The 23,351-nt window shown below is 33.3% G+C and overlaps 1 protein-coding gene across 1 annotated transcript; it reads right to left on the bottom strand.

Annotated features, from left to right (window-relative positions):
• Nucleotides 1-4,483: 4,483 nt before the first annotated feature.
• LOC125817150 (wall-associated receptor kinase 2-like) lies at nucleotides 4,484-7,765 on the bottom strand. Its single transcript, XM_049496711.1, has 4 exons — nucleotides 7,275-7,765; nucleotides 6,599-7,089; nucleotides 5,934-6,110; nucleotides 4,484-5,745 (listed from the first exon to the last, which is right to left on the bottom strand). Exons 1-4 carry the CDS (start codon nucleotides 7,763-7,765, stop codon nucleotides 4,484-4,486), a joined length of 2,421 nt encoding a protein of 806 aa, XP_049352668.1.
• Nucleotides 7,766-23,351: the final 15,586 nt, after the last annotated feature.

The raw sequence follows: 23,351 nt of genomic DNA, 5'->3' as shown, positions 1-23,351 counted from the left end.
GCCCTCGAGATGGTGAGACACATGTCGCTCAGACTTCTCAAAGTGTAGATTCATCCTCACCCGAGCTTGTTTCTCTTTTGGCTTCAATGGTACTTGCTTCTGTTTTCTTCTTCTTTTTGCAAATGTCACTGTGGGTTGTTTGAGAAAGTTGAGTTTGTTTTTAGTTACTGCAGTCATTTTTTAGCATAATAAGTTACCTATCTTTAGGATGCATTTGATTTTTAAATATTTGTTAGGTTGTTTTAATTGTTGAGATTATTTAGCCTTTTATGCATGCACATTTTTCTGCATTATGTTATCAAGTTGGCTATTTAAAGTTCTATTATGCTTAATAAATATATTGAGAGATATTTCAATCAATTCTTTTTGTTGCTCCATTTTTAGAGAACACCAACAGTGGTATCAAGAGCTTCATTTATCTTATGGGATCTCTGAAATCTTCCAACGAACTACCATACCATTTTTAACCCGTAAGGGTTATCCATTTTAACCCGTTTGGGTTGCTATTTTCAATTTCTGCTTTTTTCAACAAATTTTTAACCTAAAAATATGGCAAGCAACAGTCTCTCTTTGAATGCCCCAAACATTTTCACTATGAAAACTATCCTAATTGGTCTGTGAAAATGAAATCATATCTTGAAGCCTATGATATGTAAAAAGTTGTAATGGAAGATATACTCTTATAACCTCTCCCTGCAAATCCTACCATTGCCCAAATTAAATCTCATTCAGATGAAAAACCAAAAATTTCAAAGCCAAAATGGTAATTCAAAATTCAGTCGTGGATTCAACATTTTCTAAAATCATTGCTTGTGAGAAGAAAAAAGAAGCTTGAAACTTTTTTTAAAAATAATATCAAGGAAGTGAACGAGTCAGACGAAGGCAAATTTTGAATTTGAAAATGGATTATAAATCTCTTAGGATGCAAGAGTATGAAACTATTGCTTAAGTATTTTGATAAGATATATTTGATTGTTAATAAAATGAGGTTGCTTGGCGAGGATTTCAAAGATTACAGAATAGTAGCAAAATTCCTAAGACAATTCCAGAAAGATTTGACCCAAGAATTTATTCTCCGAAAGAATTTAAAGATCTCTCTACTATCTCTATTGAAGAACTACTTAGTGCTCTTCAAGAATACGAGCTAAGAAGAGCCTTCAGGCAAGAAAATATTGCTGGAGGTTCTTTTTATGCACAAAACAGGAAAAAAAAAATTAAAAAATAGGTAGTTATCCTCTTTGCAAATATTGCTTTAGAAAAACACACTTGGAAATTTTGGTAGAGACCTGATGCAATATGTTGAAATTGCATACAAGCCGGTCATGTTACAAAAGTGTGCAAGCTTATAAATAATCCTCAAGCACAAAGAGTAGAAGCAGAAATCGAGGAGGAGCTACTTTTTAAAATTGTAGTATCTAAAGCAAAGGAGTGTTGAGTTTGCTCTTAGTTAATGTAGTCATTTTTTAGCATAGTAAGTTACCTAGCTTTAGGATGATTTTTGAATATTAAATATTTGTTAGGTTGTTTTAATTTTTGATATTATTTAGCCTTTCTGAATTTTTGTTATGCGCATTTTCTGCATTATGTTGTCAAGTTGGCTATTTACAGCCCTATTATAATTAATAACGATATTGAGAGATATTTCAATCAATTCTTTTTGCTGCCCCATTTCTAAAAGAACACCAACCGACAATAATCATGGAATCTCTAGGAGTCTTAATTTATGGAATCAAACATAGGAAGCAAATGGAAAAGATGAAGACAAAATTTATGATGAAGCTGAAGTCTTAACTTCAAATAAAGAGACTAACAATATTATTTTCAGAAGCTCTGAAGTTGACAAACTATTTATCGTAGAGCTCAACATGGAACCTAGTGGTGGATCTTATGGTTGTGTTGAGATTTGAAAGAAAATTAATGGTTATATCATAACTGAATCGCATGCGATGGCTAATATTAATGAGATCTCCCGATCATTGTCTAGAAGTCCTCGACAACAACCGAGCTTGTTTCTCTCTTGGATTCAATGGTACTTGCTTCTACTTTCTCCTTCTTCTTTCTGAATATGTCACTATGGGTTGTTTGACAACAATCAAGGAATCTCTAGGAGTCTCTTCACCCTTTGTCAAATTTTTGTTTCCAACAACATAGGACATCTGTAAGTCTTTGCTTTCACCACATGTCCTTCCTATGTTTGAAGTATTTGCAACTTTTTCCTGAGCCTATATTCCAACATCTGACATGACTCTAAGAAGTTTTAAAGGCAGAGTTGCAGGATCCAACACCCAACAACTAGAGGGAACATTTGGTGCTTCTTGACCAGTGAGCATATATGAAGGGATCTAAAGAGAGAAGCGGAACATCTCTTCCCTCTGATTATGAAAATATTGAGCATTCAAATGCTAACGGAATACCAACATGAAGCCAACTACTTTGACTAGTGGATGAACTGTGACACCTAATTTCTTCTCAATGTAGTCGCCTAGCACTTCCACCGAATCAAAGTTGTATATCATCTTATTCGGAGTTAGCACATTCAATTTAGAGACATGCTTGTACAGAGCCCAAACATCCCCTTTCATGGGGACAACTTGGATGACACCACCAACTCCTTTCACCCACTTGACCTTGTATACGCGTAGCTTAACTTGTATATAATTATCCTATTGATACATTTGTATATGCTTACCCTAGATTGTATATCATTATCTATTTGTGAGGATACACTTTTAGAAGTCTGAGCGACATATGTCTCACCATCTCGAGGGCACCAATTCCTCTTCTAAGGAAGATTTGGATGCTGAAGTTACTCGAAATTCTTGATTAAGTTTTCATTTTTCCTATCAAGTATCTCAACATTAAGTGCTTCTTTCACAAGTATAGGAGTCTCCAAGCAAGTAGTTACATAATACCTCCTAAGTAGTACTTAAGTCGATAAAAACTAGAAACAACCTTACCACAATAGTTGCACTTAATTCTTGACTTCTTCCGATCAGTTGCCATACCATGTTGATGAATGTCAATTTTTTTCTGGAGTCATTTCCCACCTTTATATTGAGTGTTCTTCAACTGCCAAACTACAATGCATGAGTTGTTAAGACCTCTTTAAACTAGAGGTTTCAGAATGAAAGTTATGGGTACTCTCTAGTTTAAAGGGGTCTTAACAACTCATGGATTGTAGTTTTATAGTTGAAGAAAACTCAATATAAATGTGGGAAATGACTCAATATAAAATTGATATTCATCAACATGGTGTGGAAGTTGATTAGAAGAAGCTAAAAATTAAGTGCAACTATTGTGGTAAAATTGTTTCTGGTTTTTATCGGCTTAAGCAGCACTTGGGAAGTATTCATGGAGATGTAACTCCTTTCTTGGAGGCTCCTATACTTGTGAAAGAAGCACTTAAAGCTGAGATACTTGATAAGAAAAATGAAAATTTAATCAAGAATTTCTAGCAACTTCAGCACTCAAACCATCCTTTGAAGAGGAACTGGTGCCCTCGAGATGGTGAGACACATGCCACTCCGACTTCTCAAAGTGTAGATTCATCCTCACAAGAGATTTCGAAATCATTAGTAATCAAAAAAGGGGTATAGGGAGGAGGGGCTGAAACTACTGAAGGCACCAAAATTACTTGATCATAGTTTAAATCCCCCCGGCAGCAACTGAGCTTGTTTCTCTCTTGGCTTCAATGGTACTTGCTTCTGCTTTTTCCTTCTTTATACATATGTCACTGTGGCTTGTTAGAAAATGTTGAGTTTTTAGTTATTGCAGTCATTTTTTAGCATAATAAGTTACCTATACTTAGGATGAATTATACATGTACTAGTGTTAGCATCTGCACGATATTAAAGAATATCGATCCTAGCTATGAAATTGCAGTTTAGTATAAGCATCCGCACGATATTAAAGATTAATGATCCTAGTTATTAAATTTTAATCTAAACTATTCTTTTATACTAATAATTTGTGGATCGGGAAATTCAATGACGCCTCCTGGTCTTAGAATATATTTTTCTTGCTTTGCCACAGCTTGATCACGTCTATGATTTCTATTTCGAAAAGTTTTCACGATTGGGAATATGGGCATGTTGCATATTTTCAGTTCATCCAGTATCTTGTTATAATTTTGAACGGTGAACTCTCTTGGGAAGTTCAATTAAGATCGTTGAGTGATTCGCTTGGACCTATTTTTCTTGTTCTAGGACTGAATTTTCTTAACTAGGCGCGGTTCGAATTGTTATGGCATTGCATCTTTCCAGTTCAATTTAATTCAGTTCTTATTTATCAAAGTCTAGTTTTAAAAACTTTCTGAACTAAATTGAGTATAAAGTGTAAACCAATTTATATAAAATGTACGAAAATAGTCTAAACACCAAATTTATCACATAAGTGGGAGTTGACTCCAATGTAAACAAAAATTTAAAGAAGAAAGTACGAATCACAAGAAAGAAAATTACATCAGAAAATTCGAAATGCATTATCAAATTACCCTTCTGTTTTGGATCAATGGGCTATTTGTGTTAGAAGTACTACCCGAACTATATTGTCCAGAAAAGTTGCTGCTATTTGTATTGGAATTGAAACTATATTGTCCAGAGAAATTGTCGATGCCTGCATTAGAGTCAATTGGAATGGTATAAAGATCTGATAATTCATCTTCGTTCTCTTCATGTCCAAGTTCATTAGCCCAAGGGTTATTTTTTGTGAACTTTCTTAAATTTTCAAGTTCCATTGCTACTTCTTTCATCGTAGGCCTATCTTCACCGTGCAAACTAAGGCAACTCTTCACTAGCTCAGCCACTTTTTGGAGTTGCTCAAGGCTTCCTTCTCTTACCACTTTGCGATCAAGAATTTGAAACAATTGATTCTTTCTCATGGACAAAACAAAATACTCTGCCAAATTCTTGTCCACGTCATTTCTATCCCTCGAAATAGGTTTCATCCCTGTCAAAAGTTCGGCAAGAACTACTCCAAAACTATAAACATCACTTTTCTCAGTCAATTGACTTGTGCGAAAATATTCAGGATCTAGGTATCCTAATGTCCCTTGAACCATTGTAGCAAGATGTGTTTGATCAATAGGGATTAACCTTGAAGCACCAAAATCTGCCACTTTCGCGGTGTAAACATCATCCAATAATAAATTGGCTGACTTGACATCTCTATGGATTATTGGCATTTGTGCAGATGAATGAAGGTAAGCAAGTGCACTTGCTGTCTCACTAGCAACTCTTAGCCGATTTTCCCAAGATAACCAAGGTGCTCCATTTCGATTGTGGATATGCTCGTAAAGAGTTCCATGAGAAATGTATTCGTAGACAAGTAAAGGAACTTCAGCTTCCAAACAACATCCAAAGAGTCTCACGACATTTCGATGGTTGACTTGAGTAAGAATAAGTACCTCATTGATGAACTGTTCAATTTGTTCCTCGTCCATAAACTTAGATTTCTTAATAGCAACTATGCGGTTATCAGGTAGAATACCTTTATAGACAATTCCATTTCCACCACGACCAAGAATTCTATCAGTAGCATAGTTGTTTGTAGCCTTCTTCAGCTCCGCGGCTGTAAAAATTTTTGTTGCTTCCACACCACCCTCGTTAGAAGAGATACGTTGTTTCAAGAGCAAACCACCATTTTGTTGGAAGAATTTCTCGCGAAGTTTAATGAGTTTTCTTTTCTTGATGCTGAAATAGAGCCATGTTGTCCCAACCACTAGGGATACAAAACCAACACTCATACCTGTATTTATCAAACAAATTTGTTGGAATTAGAAATCCAAATTTGGTCGAATGGACATGCTCACTGTAAGAAATGATTCATGATTTGTCACTACCATTTATAATCCATGACTTTTAATAGAAAGTAAGCAAGACGTATATTTATACGTGAGTAGAGACAAATTCAAATTTAAATTCTAAGAAACTTACCAACAGAAAACTTTATCCATGGGAACTCAGTGTTAGAGTTTGGTGCAATACAACCACGACCATTCTTTCTGCCATCACCAGAGAATCCTTCTGGACAGGAACAATTGTAACTCCCTGGCATGTTTGTGCAAATTTGTTCACATGAATTGGTATTTGGATCTGCACATTCATCAATATCTGGAATGCAAAACAGACAATATTAATCCCTCAATATAACAAAAACAACTTTTAGCAGCAATAAGTATGCACATTGACAAAGAGTGTTAAAGTCTTTACAATTATCATTAGATTTATTATCACAATATGCTTCAAAGACATTTATAAAGAGTGTCAATTGCCTCTAAAAGAACATATTTAGCGGCAATTAAGTTGTTGTCATTAATTAATTGTCGTTAGAGAACATTTTTGATGTAGAGTCTATGTTTTGTCGATTGAATCTTGTCATGTTAAATTTAATATATTTCAAATGTATCGAAATGACCTTTAATCTTGCAATGTTAAACCTTTCATGTGGAAAGTTGGAATTGTAATATTCTTTTTGAAAAGTACACAAACAAAATGAGACAGATGGAATAACATAAATACTTGTAATTGCCTATATGATATACGATAGCGTTGAGCATAAAACCTGTATATGATGTGAGAGTGTACAAAAATCAAATTACCTTGGCAGCCAGAGCCTATATATGGATTGCCTTCATATCCCGAGTTGCAGCTACACCGATAGCCACCAATGCCAGTGTCAGAATCAACACACTGGCTATTATCGAGGCAAGCATAATCGTTACTTTCTCGTGCTTCAACACAAGTAAGATTTCCAATGGCCCAATCTAGCACAATAGGGACATTATCCATAATCTTCTTTGCAAAATTAACATCACTGAGATCCTCTACACCTTGGAACTCGAATCGACTAGCTTCACCAAGAAACGAATATCCACATGGATTAAACGACCAAGATAAACTATGATTTCTCGTGGTGATCATAGTTGTATTGTAATATTTCAAGCCTTTTGGTATTATCATTTGGCAACAACCGGAACTCATACATCTTCCTTTAGTTACATCACTTGTACTTCTGCAGGCAGTGGGGCAACCATTAGCGAAGTTAAGTGCGGTCATTAGAGCACCATCATCACAACCAACCACCGTGAATCTGCAGAGGTGAATTTATAATTTAGAATCAGTATGTAAAGAGACCGCGAGATCAGCTCAAGTTGAGTTATGACTCGTCCATCATGTTATTGGATCAAAACGAATAGAGTAGTGAGATTACACTGTTTTAACTACTATGAAATTAATTTAAGAATTATGTAAACTAATTGCGAATACGCCTCGTACCTGTTTAGGGAAGAAAAACTGTAAGGACTTGATCTTCCTAAACCCATCCAAGCAGGTTCATTTTGAACCAAAACTCCTGTTTGTGAGTAACACTTTATATTTATGGTATTTGATATCCGCATTTCTGCATCCGAGATGTCGTAGACTTGCATGTTCCATATGAGGGGTGTTGGAGAATCTGTTGTAGTAGTATCACAATTGATTTCAAAATTCGGGTTTAATCCACAACCAGAACCTATTCCAATTCCAAATGGATATGGAACGGTAAGGTTCCCACATTGTTTTGGACATCCTGGTTTTGTTATGTTAGCAGGTTTGGTTATTGTGTAGGTGGTGGCGTTGGCATTGGTTGGCGGAGAAGTGGCGTTCTTGGGCTTAGAAGGAGGAGGAGAAGTGGTGTTAGAGGGGATAATTTGGGCGGTGGTTAGTGTTAAGATTAGCATAAAACAGAGGAGTGGGAAAGAAAACAGAGCAACTTGATTATGCTGCATGGTGTAGAATTATTATGGAAATTAAAATAACGTACTAATTAAAGGGTCAATATATAGCACTAAGAAGAAAATGACCTTAGAGTAAAAAAATAATGTCGATTGGCCTAGTGGGGTATAATCAACTACTCATATTCGGTTCGATTCCCCCTCAGTACAGAGTCGTTTTGTTAGACTGTGGTTTGTCCAATATGAGATTTTCTGACGCGAATTTTGGATTTAATGAACTCCAATATGAATACCGAAAACTTGATGGGAAAGAAAAAAAAAACTAATCATATTCAATATAATTTCTTAGATATTGTGAATGAAAACAAAGCAAGAGTGCTAGATAAAAATTTAGAAGGCGTTGACAATTATAGTTGTCTTTTTAATAATGTGTTCACCAAACAATAGAAGACTTTGACAAAGTCAAAGTCTTCAAGGAATCATTAAAATGAATGCAATGCAATGTTTTTGCTTGTAAAGTAGCGTGTATATTTGTGTTATGAATAAGCTGATTCAGAAATTGCGGTTAATAAAAAAAAATCTTTAAGAATTAATATGAATTTTCACAAGAAGCTGAGTTAACTCTTGAAATAGCGGAAGCTAAAAAAAGGCTAAAAGAAGGAATTACTTTATTTGGTTCGTATCAATTAGTTTAGTCAATGTCAATGTTCTACTTTTTACCTTAATTTCTGTCAACAGTCGTGCACCATTTCGACAGTACATATTGATTGGCAAGGCTATTTTTTGCAGTTTTATATTTACTTCTCTAAATGTGGCCTTTTCTTTTAATCTTGATTGATACTCCCTCCATTTAATATGTAAATTCTTCTGACTATTTTCATAGTTCAAAATAAGGTGATTTTTTCAAATTTTAAGAAAATTATTGGGGCTTTTCTCCATATTTACCTTTCATTTAATGAGGTTCTTAGTTATTTTATTTATAAGGAAATTACTTGAAATAATTAAGGCATAATCGTAAACATGACCCTTTAACTTGACGTCAACTGACAATTATGAACTTTTAACTTAGGGTATGCACAAGTAGACACTTAAACTTGACACGAAGAAATGAACACGTTCGTCCTACATGACATTTTTGTGTCCTACATGCAGAGGCGAATCTAGGATTTTTCGAACATGGGTGCACCAAGTAAAATGTATTGAAGTGAGAATTGATCCTTAATCCTCAAGGTCAAAAGCTCAACATTTAACCATGTGGACCATTTAGACTTCTTGTAGTACGGGTGCAAGAATATAATATTATACAAAATCTTAAAAAATATACATATAAAATATCTAATTTTACGAAGAGACCACGGGTGCGGGTGCCCTATTTTTTGGCTGTAAATTCGCCACTGCCTACATGTATTATGTCATGTAGAACATGTGTGTTTATTTGTTCATTTTATACAAGCTTAGTGTCTACTTGTGCACACTCAAAGTTGGAGGATATAGTTGTCCGCTAAAGGGTCATATTCATGTATTATACCAATAATTAAAAAAATAATAGTAAAAAGTAGCCGTTAATTTATGGATTTGGCTTCTCTTTGATTGAAGTACACATGTAACTCATTTAGGATAGCATCAGACGAACGAAAGAGATCTCCTTTAGGGATCGTTTGGTGTGAGGGATAATAATAAATAGTGATGGGGTAAGAAAATAGTGATGGGATAAAACTATTGTATCTTGTTTGGTTGCCATGTTTGGGATAACTTATCCCACCATTTATATCATAGTGATGGGATAAGTATCCCACCATTTATATCATAGTGATGGGATAAGTATCCCACCATTTATATCATAGTGATGGGATAAGTTATCCTACCATTTATATCATAGTGATGGGATAAGTATCCCACCATTTATATCATAGTGATGGGGTAAGAAAATAGTGATGGGATAAAACTATTGTATCTTGTTTGGTTGCCATGTTTGGGATAACTTATCCCACCATTTATATCATAGTGATGGGATAAGTATCCCACCATTTATATCATAGTGATGGGATAAGTTATCCTACCATTTATATCATAGTGATGGGATTAGTTATCCATATACATGGTGGGATAAGTTATCCCAGGATAGCTAACCCCAGGATAGCTAATCCTGGAATAACTTGTTCCCAACCAAACGACCCCTTATAGTTTATATAAAAGAAAAATAAATATACAATAAAATAATCTCATGTACGTGTTTTATTGATCTATATTTTTTGTTACTTTTTATCAATCACCTGTGGAAAATTAGTCATGTACTCAGAGACGAGCCAAGGTTAGGAATTTGTGTGTTCTAAATCAATTTTATTTAGAGGTTCACATGTTGTTGATAAACATATATTTATTTAATTTTCTAATACAAATATATGATCTACGAAAAAGCTAGTGAAATCGTTCGAACCATGAACATAAAATCGATGTTCCTATTATTCTTCCAATTAGAGGCCGTAAAGTTTGAAATTTGAATACACTAAGATTCAAAGGACTTGCCGACTACGTACAAAAAAACTTTCCATATAAATACAAAAATAACTTGGAAGAATGAGTACAATTTTCTTGTCAAGTGGTTTGAAAAAAGAACATATAACTCAATTCCTCTTCTTTTTCAAGTGCATATTTAGATGAGTGACACTTTTTATATTTAAAAATTTGGAGGTCTAAATTAAATTTAATTTAACAATACTTTTAAACTATAATTAAAGAACAAATTAGGAAAAAACTCACAAACTTTAATAAGTTGAGAAAACTTTCATCTTCAACTAATTTTGGCTCCTCATTTATATCAGCATTTTTAATTATATTTTCTAATTTCCTTTTGATTAATTTTAATTTTATTTATAAATTCAATAAAATGAAATCATGAATATCCTTAATAAAAAATATATAGAAGATACAAAACACATAAAAAGAACTTGAGATAATCACTAAAAAATTGGTATTACAAAAGACAAATTTTAGATCATATTTTTAAAATTACTTTATAAGCATATAACATAAAAAAATAAAATCTTGTAAATTACCTTTGACAGAAAAAAAAAATCTACTTTTTGTTGACTAAAAAGATAAGCATTTGAAAAATAAAATCATGCCAGAATTGAAAAAAATAAATCGAGAGGAAATACTGTAGTATAATAATATTTGTAAAATGCGAGAATAATTTTTGTTTAAAAATAAAGTTGGACTCTTTTTTTTTCTTAGTTATTTTGCTGCTATTTTTGTCAGATATTAAAAAAGAACCAAGAATATTCTTATATTTAGATTAGGCAAATGATATTAATGGAGAGGTAAAACATATATCATAAAAACAATGATGTTAATAATGAGGAGCCAAAATTAGTGAAAGGTGAAATATTTCTTACTAAAGTTGGTGATGAGTTCGATCAGTGGATAAGATTATGAATTAATCTAATTAAATCTCAATACAAACATCAAATAGTAAACACATGCCAATACAGTGTTTGAATATCTAAAAAGTCATACATTTGGCTAAAAGTTGACTAGTGCTCCGTGGACCCAAAAAAAAATGAAATGTGGTTCAATAATTGATGATTGACATTCTTTCTTGCATTGAAAATGATTCTTAGAGTCGACATTCAGGATTTGAACGAGATATTGTACACATGATTAGGCAGTGGCGGATCCAAGGGTGGTCAGCTGACCCCCTTCGCCGGAAAATTACACCGCATAGAGAGGTTAAATTCTGGATTTAAGGGATAAATAATTAATGTTGAACAACTTTGACATAAGTTCTTCCGTGGCACAGTGGTTAAGCGTGTTCATTTTCACCCGAGGTGTGCAAGTTCGAATCTCGTGAGCGCACAACTGTTTTGGTTTTATTTTGAGAGCAGAACACAACCTCACACACCATTATTATGTTCCTCAAGTTTTTTATTATTAATATTACAATTTTAATAATATAGAGTAACATATATGAATACATTATTTTAATTTTGAATATTTAGTTATCATGTATTTCTAATTTTTATCTAGGATATAATGCACTTTCGAATGGTGAAAACAAAAAAGCCACCATTTTACATTATTTGTGTTTATATATGTTAACAACTTTAAACCCAAGGCTAAAATCAATATATGCGTTTTATCTTCTTCTTTTTTAAGATTTTTTTTTCTACTGGGGTGATTTATGTTTCGTAAAGCTAGACGCATTTGTTCTATCAATATTTCAATTTTAAAACAATAATCATATATTTTTATCATATAAAATAAATGCATCAAAAAGAAGAAAAAAACTCGATTGTTTATATTTGATATTGACAAATGCTGAGATCGTTCATGGTAGAATCACTAGGTTAAGCAAATAACATTCAACTCACTTATTAAAAAAAAAAATCTTGAACACCCTTGATGAAATTACTGGCTCCGCCACTGTGATTAGGGATGGCAATGAGTAGGGATGGACGATATGGTGTAGTATGATACGGTATTTGAAAGTTTTAATATCGTAACTTTGGTATTTGGTTTTAAAAAAATATTATACTATTACCATATCAATTTAATTCAGTATGGTTCGGTATATCAAAATTCACTTTCGATATTCTATGGTATGGTAAATAATTGGTAATCATAGTTTGTTCAACTTCAATTAATATATACTCATATAATAGAGTATTATGACTTCAACAAATAAAAAACGTTCCAATTATTGTATCATACTAACACATTGCACATGTATGTAGAAATATATATTCAAAATAAAGTACAAACAACTCCTTTTGTTAATTAGTTATATTTTAAATACATTTCAATCAAAATAGAGTAGTCAAAGTTTCAACTTCTAAACATTTAGTTTATACTTATACTAGGTTACATATTTGTAATTAGTGTGTGTGTGTTATTTATGTAACTATATATTTCAGTATGATATTCAATAATTCAGTATGTTATTTCTAAATACCAAATACCGTATCGAATACCAAAAAAATGAAAATGTATACCATATACCACACCAAATATCATAATACCAAAACCACGATATTAAAATTTTTGGTATGGTATGGTAATTTGGTATATACCATACCATGCCCACCCCTAGCAATGAGGCGGGCGGATATGAGGCAGGACAGGTTTTAGGTTATGTGGGCAGGTGCGGATTTTAGGCTATATGGGGCGAAGCGGATGTGTTTGAAATATTCATTTTAGAAAGCTATGCTGGGCGGGATGAGTTGTGATTTTATGCGGGCTTAAACAAAATAATAGCTAAAAAAATTATAAATTCAATTATATATAAATGAATTATTATAACCAAGTTCACCATAAGTATATATGTTGATTACATATATTTTCAATTGTGAAAAAAATAACTAATTATATTTGTAAAATGATAGACATACCTGATGTATTAAATTAATTACCCTTCATAATTAAGCATTAATTATTTTTAATCTTAAACCACACAGATAGTACATCATATTTATTGTATTAGTAGTATATATTGTTGATAATTTTTCCTTAATTAATTGATCTGTAAAGTATATTTTTTTGCCGATTCTTGACGTTTGGTTCTCCAATTCACTGGGTTTCACTTATACAATATTTTTTAGTCTCCCCCCCCCCCCCCCCCCCCCCCCTTTTTTTCATTTCACCAACTCATGTAGTTATAGATTAGAGAAATATAATATTTATAACTCCATCTATCCTAATTTATGTGACTTACTTTCCTTTTTAGTCAGTCCCAAAACGAATGACACATTTTTATATTAAGTAACAATTTAACTATAAAATGTCTATTTTACCCTTAATGAAATGATTTACAGCCACACATTTTTCTATCTTTCATTTTGGACCACAAGTTTTAAAAGTCTTCATTTCTTTCTTAAACTTCGTGCCGAGTCAAACTACCTCACATAAAATGGGCCGGAGGGAGTAATACGTTATTTTTGTTCCATTTTATGTATGTAAAAACTGATAGTATTATAAAGGACGAAACATTAGTTTAATGTTTTTCGCAATATAAGATTCACAACTGTATATGTCATATTATAATTTGTACTTTTAATATCTTAATTAGTTAAAAAGAAAAAAAAATATGCAGGGTGGGGCAGGGAGAAGCGGGTCTATGCGGCCCATGGGGAAGAATAAAAAAATTTGCCACACGGAATAGGGCGAAGCGAGTTGAAAACTCTGTGGATTTAGGTTGGTTTGCCCTGCAACCGCCCCGCACACCCCATTTGTTATCCTTATACCTGATAAATTGATGATAAGTGTAAGAACATTCCTACAACAATAATAGGGACTTTCATTCATCAGTCAATTCATCATATGAGATTAGCTACAGCACAAATTAATATAAAAAAGACAAAGGTGGGAGTGTTTTATTTGTGATTAATTTTTAAAATATATTTAGTTTACATCTTTTTTATCGACAGTTTAAAAAATATATTTGGTTCAACTTTTTTATCCTCTTTTAGTTATTCACACATTTGAGGATATATTCTTTGTACAAAATATATTTTGTAGTGATATTATACTCTTTGCAACGTCAAAACATATGCCTAAATTTTTTATAAAGATCACAAGACAGTTAAGCTGATCAGAATTTTTGTTTTGAAAATTCAGTGTGATTTATACAAACTAGGTCCACTTTTGATGCCTATCTTATTTCATTTTAAACTGATGAAATCACTAACTATTAAATAGGCATTTGATTATGTATTCTAGGTGTACATACTCTTGTACAAGCTAAAGAAAAATCGTTTGACAAAGTTGGCCTGCTTGTTTGGTCTAGGACATAAAAGATTTGAACTCCTTCAGTTGTGACAGTGTTACGACCCAGATCGTCGGAAGTGACGCCCACACTAAACCACCTAGTGGGAGGACCAACAACTAACCCAACTAAATCCAACACCCCATTTATTTAAAGCTTGTTCATCATATAAAAGTAAGAAGACAATTTTCAAACAATGAAAGATTAAGTCCCCATAAACTCAATAAATAGCCAAAACATTTGTGCGGAAATAAATCCCTAAAAACTGAAAGTCATGGTACAAAAACTCTAATGTCTAAACGAAGGGGATGCAACCCCAAAACTTAACACATAAACAATAGTCTAAGAATGTCTTAGTCCAAAAAGATGGACAAGAAAAGAAGAAGAATCCATGACAACCTGGAAGAATAGAACATCCTTGAATTCGAAGTAAGATGTCCAATTTAACCGAGGTCTTGGATCAACCGCTAGAAGATGTCCTTTACTCAACAAGGAAAGAACATGTGCAGTATCAGTATGCAAACCATAGTGTACCGGTAGGATCACACGACCAGTCCAAGATATGAATGTAAACAATTAATCTAAAGTAACACAGAACAACATTAACAATTATCAATTCATATACACTCCCAATCACGTACCATAAAACAACAAATATCTGGATGCATGTCCCACACGATCACAAATGCAAATGCAAATGCATGTCCTCTCATGGAACCAAAAACACATACCTGGTCCTCTCATGGAACCCAAAGTCAATTTGTGTACCAGCGTTGTTCGGAGCCGCCATCCTTAGTTATTGTACCGACGTGGTACCCGAGTCAACCATATATAGATATCTCTATACCAGGCATGGTACCTGAGCCAACCTTTAGTATATACTAGGCATGATATCCGAGCCAACTGTGGAGATATCTTGTACCACGCTTGGTACCCAAGCTAACTGGCAATTACAAACAATCATGCACAATCGCATATACAATCAACACTACCACTTGAAGTCACAAGTCACACAATAGGTCCATTGCAAGAGATTATCAACATGATGTCATTCCTTATGTTTTTATATGTTTCCCTAACCGTAATGACCTGTTCTCGTCGTTATAGAAAAACAAACGGGGAAAATTTTTGGGCCGAAAAACTTTTTCGTAGTAACTTGGAATTTTCCAACCTAGTCCAGATTTGGACAAAATCGGAGACTGTAAGGTCTAGGGAAATCTAGTAACAATTGGGTGATCTAATTATGATTTTGATCACATGACTAGATAGCTAAGACGTTAAGGAACCCGTATGACTTTAGAGAATTGAATTCGGGCGAGTAGAACTCCCGAAATTGATCTTATCGTGAACGGATAATTTCTGAGTATCATGGGAGAAAGGTGTGTCGTCAAATGGGGGTTTGAAATTCTTAAATTTGCTCACTGTCAAGCCATTGTTGCAAAATTATTCCTGCCAGGGCGGGGCCGCTGTTGCGAGATGAGGTTTGTTGTGGTGGGACAGTCGCGATTTAAGACGAAAATAAACCCCAAAATTATTTTATTCTGCACTTTTCGACTTTGAGAGCTAGGAGATGACCCCAGGTGCACTACAAGAAAAGCAGCCTCTAAGAAAGGGAAATCTAGTCCCTAAAAGTCCAAAACTGGTCTCAAATGGTCTATTGCGACGGGAAAAGGCTGGTCGCCACCCGCCCTAATAGCTTTCTTCGCTAAAAAATAATTGCGACGGGATATCTTTGCTGGTCGTTAAATATTTATAGAGACAGAAACAACGTTGGTCGTCAAAACACTTTTAGAGACTACATATCTCATCCCCAATAGATGATTTTCTTCTTTGAAATGCACTTTATTTCTTGTCGTTAAATCACTTTAGCGACAAGCAACTACCTCGTCCTAGATTAACCTTTAGGGACGAGAAGCAACCCCATCCTAGATGAACCTTTAGGGATGAGAAACTACCTCGTCCTAGATAAAACTTTAGGGAAAAAATGTCTCGTCCTAAATGAACCTTTAGGGTGGAGAAAGTACCTCGTTTCTAATTGACCACAAATGGTTCTAGAGCTTCATATCATAAAATTAAAAAACAATTACCAATCAATATAAGATTGCTCCATAAAAAACGCTGATATATATTGGTTAACAAAATTTAGATTTCAATATTTTCTTAACAAACGAAACTTAGGTGATTAACATCACAAGCTAAACTATGAAATCATGTTTTACATAACTTTCATAACATAATGATATTGATCTTGTTCATCTTCTAACTTGCATCTGGACTTGGAACTTCAATTTCCAAAATTCTCCAAGAGCTATCCATAAACATGAACAAGCTGCAAGGATGTAAAAAAAATTAATTAGGAAAGCTTTGAGATGCATTAACAAACAATTCAAATTTTTATCACAAATGCAACAAGAAGTTTCCATGTCGACCCCTTGATCAAGTAGCCATTTTACTCATTTTTATTTAAAAAATGTTTAAATACAACTCCAATGTTCATTATCACATAATCTGCTACAATAAAGAGTTTCTTCACTGCTAAACATTATAGATATCCATTGAACTGTGATCATCTTCTAGGAAAAAAGATTTATATCTCTTACAAATCATTCTTAGAGCTTTCTTTTTCTTTTTCATCAACTAAGAACAAAAATGTTTCAGATACAAGAAGTGTACCAAAAAACAGAAAACCATACTAAAAGATCGAGACATTGTTGCTTCATTACAAATAATATGCTAAGAAACCATCAAATGATGCACCAAAATAGAACTTTTAAGTGTCCATTTGGTACTACATCACAAGTTTATAACGTCTATAATTTTCAAGTTTATACATCTTGATGTAGTGTTTGGAGACAAACACAGAGTAGAGTACTGGACACAATGATTTCATCATATTGTTATCTTTGATTGCCATTTAACGAAAGAATTCTTTTTCCTTTTCGCATAGCAGCCTCACTTAATTCTAAATTGTGGTCGCCTCCTAAAGTTTCTTATTAGAACCTCAAGTGTCCATTCAGTAGCATATCAGAAGTCTAAAACATCTATAATTTTTAAGTTTATATGTCTTGATGTAGTACACTAGGTGAAAGAATCTCAAGTTTGTTTATCTCATTGTAGGAGTACTACACTGGGGTTGCTATACTATCATAGTTGAAGCTCTCAACAAATAACAAATATAAGCCATCTCTTAGAAATCATTTAAAGATTATTAAGTTAGACATCTAGTTAAGGGGTACTATATTTCTTATGAAATAACATTTCTATGTTCTTATTGAAGAGTATGATTCAGTTCAGCTGGCAGAAAATAAAAGATGTGCGAACACAGTTGTGCAGAAAATAAAAAATGTGCACGCGCAGATATTTAGAAAATAGAAGAAGGCATGTGTGCAACTGTGTATAAAATAAAAAAACAGAGGAAGAAGACGTAACGTGCAGTTGTACAGAAAATAAAAAATAGATTAAAAAGACAAGCATATATAGTTGTGTAGGAAATAAAAGACAGGGAAGCAACTTCGGCTATGTAGCATGGATCAGATCTATATGATTCTTGCACAGTGATCATGTTCAATCATACCTATTAACATGGACCTACTCTTTCATTAGCTATTCAAGTATGTATGTAGTTAGAGAACTCGATTTTTTCTTCCAATCACATCATTAAATTGTTTTCATAAAAGGTAGGCAAAGATGACTCATAATACAAATAACTCTAGATATAAAGCATTGGTCCAATAACTGAGAGCCAAAGGCAATAGGTAATCAAAAAACCCCCAGCTCAGAGAATAAAATCCTCCAGCAAAGGACCCCACAAGGAAAGAAAGCATTCAAACACGATCGACCATCTTATTAGTTTCCTAACAGTTCAGCCTTACAATAACTATTCAAACAACTATACGTAAATAAATATAGGTATATGCTCACTTACTTGGATAGCAAAATATGCCAGTGATCATTCAGCTGAAACTGTTGATGACGTATGCAGGATATGTCACTGTTGAGCAGTGAAGAATTTTTGCATTCAACTTATTTCTTTCATCTTATCTTCTAGGTAGACAATCCATTATTCAAGGATTTTTTTCCCTCTTGGGTTTAATGCAGCACATACATTAATTCAACTTTTGAGCAAGTGTCACATTTCATGACTTTCGGCTTTACTCCACCCCAAAAGCAAATACATGGTTACGAGTTTGAGGTCTACAATAATTTTCTACAATCTCGATATTCTGCATTTCTACTACTCCTCGCTTGTATTTTTAACTATGAGTAAAACAAAATCAATAAATGACACAACAAAATCATCTATTTTTCTTGACACAAAGCTACAAAATAGAAGTTCAAAGACAAAAGCTAAAGTCCAATATTTCATATTAAAAGTTCCACTACGAAAAGTTACCAAGTTAAAAAATGTTTCATATCTAAATATCACGACGAGCTACAAGGTAAATGCTTGGATAATTGAGTATTAAATCACTAGGCATACTTGAAACCATTCAGAACAAAAAAATTTCATATCTAAATAGCTCCTCACATGTGCCAAACTTCTATTGCTTAATATCATTCGTTGATCATAAAACATAGTAGAGTTGTTAAGTCCTTTTCCTTGTTCCTTCCCAATAGAACATGGAGAAGTTGTTTTATTTGATAAAAAAAATTGTTATCAATGAGAAATTGTTTCATTATAAATAAATAGCACCTTGTCCTTCACTACAATCCAATTGGGAATAAGTTGTTATCAATAAGAAGCTGTTTTGTTCAACCAAAAAAATGATTTACGATGTTATGAGCAGTAGATTCAGTTAAATATGTAATTAAATCTCAATAGACATGAAAAAACTTACTTGTTTCATCTCCTTGGGTGTATTTCTTAACTTCATTAGTAGAAGAAGGAAATAGAGTATAAACTTGCATGCACTCTTTCTCAAGAACCACATAGTTCTTATGTATCACTCCATTTCCTTAATTAGAAGACATGGTAAGGTTTGTAAGTCCTTGTTCTCGTCCCTTACCAATAGTGCCTGGAGAAAGAAAACTATTTTATTATGTTATGAGAAGTAGTTTCAATAACAAGATATCATACATGAAGGACAAGACATAGGCTATTTGGAATTAGAAGGTGGTCAGACCACAACTAAAAAGAGAGATAAGTGAGTAAGAACAACTACGTGCTAGTTTAGTTGTTTGTTATTTCAATAATTAATTATTCTATTCGATCAAAAATTATTCTGTTCGACCTAGTCGACAAGGGGCTTAATAAATTGAACTTCTCAAATTGGAATAAGGTTGGAATACGCAAGTTACAGTGGACTATAACAAAGAAGAAAGACAAGTGAAGGATTCATAACATTTACATCAAAGATAACTTTATAGATGATGTCCCTACACCTAAACAATCTGGTTGGGGGGTTAAAAAAAGTTTTGGATACAAGATCCTTTTTAATTATTGGAACTTTCTGTTGAATTGAACTGGACAGATTCATCAGCTATGGTGGGTTGTGTTCAACATAAATAGTGCTTATTAATCGTTTCTTCCACAATATCCTACAACTAGATGGAAGAAATTCACTATGGAAACTGGAAATATGGTAAACATTAGCTCATCCTCTAGCTAGCCCTATAAAGAAGACTAACAAGAGTTGATATATTAATAAGATGGTGTATTTAAGTTGACATTATGTGTATTCTATGCTAGGATTCCTAGAAATACCATACTAGGATTCTATATGCTGCAATTGTCTTCCATACTCGAACAGAGAGAAACATCCACAATTTACAACAAAAATGTAGAGGGCCAATCATAGTTCCGATGGAGATTGCTAAAGAGCTACACATAGTTGTCCAGAAGCAAAGTAGATCAAAATGCATGCTTGATACTATAGTCTTATGACTTATATATAGGATCCATTTGTATATATAGCTGAAAGTAGCAGTAGTGGTCTGAATACTGAAACTAGTCTTTGAGTCCAAAAGGACTAGCTACACATACTAGTCATTTGGTTGAATAAACTTGTGTCTTTTGTACAATTTTTTTTTTTAAAAAAAACTTACTTGTTTCAACTTCTTATATGTGTTTCTTAACTAGTTCAGTAGATTGGAAAAATAAATTCATACTTAGAAATTTGCCTTTTGATGCCAGAGACTTAAGCCCTCGTCAGCTAGTCCTCATCCCTTTCCAATTGCACCAGGCGCGATGAATGAATATCTGATAGTACAATTCATACTTGATCATCCTAATTTTCAATCTATATACTGAACCTGCAGAAAGAGGCAAAAGTATAAAAATAATATGTAAAATTCTTATCCAGTGAACCGAAGGATTGAATCAAACTAATCTTTGAGCTTTGCAAAATTATAAAACTATACAAAAAGTACTAGAAATTATAATTTTCCAATACAACAATATGTATTTATAAAAATACGGGCCTTTTTAAAAGCGTAGTTGAACTTTAGTGTGGCATAATTGAAGTGTATTATTGTTCCCTACAGAATACAAACATCCTAATCGAGAATCAAAGGAAAAATCAGTCCGCGACTTTTCCCCTCAATAACCAGCCTGTGCGATAATAAAGGCATGCCTATCAGAATGGGTGACACCAAACATTTTAGTTAATAGAAGATACTTTATATCATTAGTTCCTTTTCGTTTCTTTTGTGAAAAATTATCTAAGTCATCTAAAAAATCATCAATAATTTTCACGAGGTCGAGTCTTTTTCACTATATGCCAATCTTTTTTGGGATTATCATTAGCATAAAACACTTGAGATGCTTGATCCGCTACAACAAAAGGCTCTTTTTTTTCAAAAATCTACTCAATTCAAAATTACGAAGTCATATCATTTAACTGTCCTTTCTCTGTTTTGAAAAGCTACAACATTTTTATTGAAAGTTGGCTTTAATTTGTGATTTGCGGAGAACTTCCATTAAGATAGAATATAGCAAAAGTGATAGAGAATCTCATCTACATTAAAAACCTATATGATATTCTACATAATATATATAATCTGGTAAATTTCTATTACTTTATTCCAACTTTAAGAATTGTAAGAGTAGATGTAGTAAGTTGAAGAGGAAAGAACATATATTATTTGAGGTTTACAAGAGACGAATTTGAACTAGTTGCAAACCAAATTGCTAATTGAATATAATTGATTATAAAAACTAAGGGTTCAACAACAACAACAAGAAGAACATAGCAGTGTGATTTCATAAGATAAATAGTAGTAAGAAATATAACAAGAAGTAACAAAAGTTTGTATTTGATCAAGCCAAACACCATACACACTCCAACTAGGAATTCCAACTCGACAATCTTTCACATATTGTACAAATTTTAAAACAAATGACTACTCCCTCAACTAGGACTCCCAAATCAATAATATTTCAATAATTGCACAAAAAATTACCATCAGATTATGCAAGAGATGAAGAAGATGAAGAGTTACTTTCGCAAAGCAAATAGTAAAGCAAATTTAGAAAAGAAAAAAGATAAACTCGCAGAACAGGAGCATACCCAAGATTAGAGTAGATGAAAAGATATTTTGGTGAACTGTTGTGCTTTCTCTGTTTTAGGCGAGCTGTCGTGATGAGCTAACTTTGTGCTTTCCTTGTTTTGAGAAACTACAATGTTTCTGCTGAGAATAGCGATTTGCAGATCTGAGCTGCTGCTAGGGCACAATATAAAAATGAGATATGTATTTAAAAGAAAAGAGTTTTTGTTTTATTTTTTAGGAATTTTATTTCTTACTTTTGGCACTTGATGAGTTTGGTGAAAATAAATCTTTTAACTTTATTTTTTTTTAATTTTTTAATATATGTTTGAGCGCACTTTTCTCCCGCGCCCACTCTCAAGTTATAATTTGGGACCAAATACTAATTTTTTTAGAGACTAGATTTAGTGCCTTCGCAATAAAACATAGAATTAGGGACTAGTATATAATCTCGTCTCTATACATGTACTTTCAAGGACGAGATTATCAGTTAGTCTCTAAATGTTCGTCTTAAAAAAAGCTTTTTCCTGTAGTGGTGCTTTCTTGACAGTTTTCCACCATTCTTGAGGGTAAATGTAAGGTTTTCACTCCCCAAATTTGTTTTTTGATCCGTAGAATGTAAACTAGTGGGTAAATATCGATGTGGGAGGGTTTTGATTTGGAAATTATAGTGGAAAAAGCCCTAATCTGGGTATGGGGATCAAGTGTTTGATCTAGGGTTGATATTATTAATTAGAATCCAGGTAATTGGGTCTTGTTTATTGATCCTAATATTATTATGATTGTTTGTAGACCAAGAACAAGCGGAAAGAATCAAGTTTCTTACGGGATTAAAGCTTTGTTCGAGGTAGGTGATGGTTGTGATTTCATATTACTGTGATACAAGTTTGTAATTACTTCATTATAATGTATGTATGTATGGGAATGTTGCATTATTGATCACACTAATCGTAAATAAGTATGAACAAAGGACTACATGACATGAATCACCTCTTTTTGTATGATTGTGAGAATATACATTGTGATTATGATTGTGGTTTGTTGAATGGAGCGGGTGTCACGTTCTAACACATTAACTGGGATCAGTTGCCACGTACCAGCATAAACATTGGAACAGGTGTCACGCTTCATCACGCTAACTTAGATCGGGTACCATGTACCAGTACACTAAAAGTTTGGGTATGGGTTCCATGAGAGGACCATTAAATTGGGTTCCGTGAAAGGACCATTGAATTGTGTTGTGTATCTACTTGTGATGATTACATTCATATCTAATGATGATTGATATTGTATATATTCGGTATATGTTTGTTTTATAATGTTGTGGTTACTTGCATGTGTTTCACTTATTAGGATAGCCGCGTGATCCTACAAGTACACTGTGGTTGTGTACTG

The sequence above is a fragment of the Solanum verrucosum genome, unplaced genomic scaffold (assembly GCF_900185275.1).
Source record: "Solanum verrucosum unplaced genomic scaffold, falcon-dt-bn FXZP01000094.1, whole genome shotgun sequence".
Taxonomy (NCBI): Eukaryota; Viridiplantae; Streptophyta; class Magnoliopsida; order Solanales; family Solanaceae; genus Solanum; species Solanum verrucosum.
The sequence above is the reverse complement of the archived record's forward strand: the minus strand, read 5'-3'. Positions and strand labels throughout refer to the sequence as shown.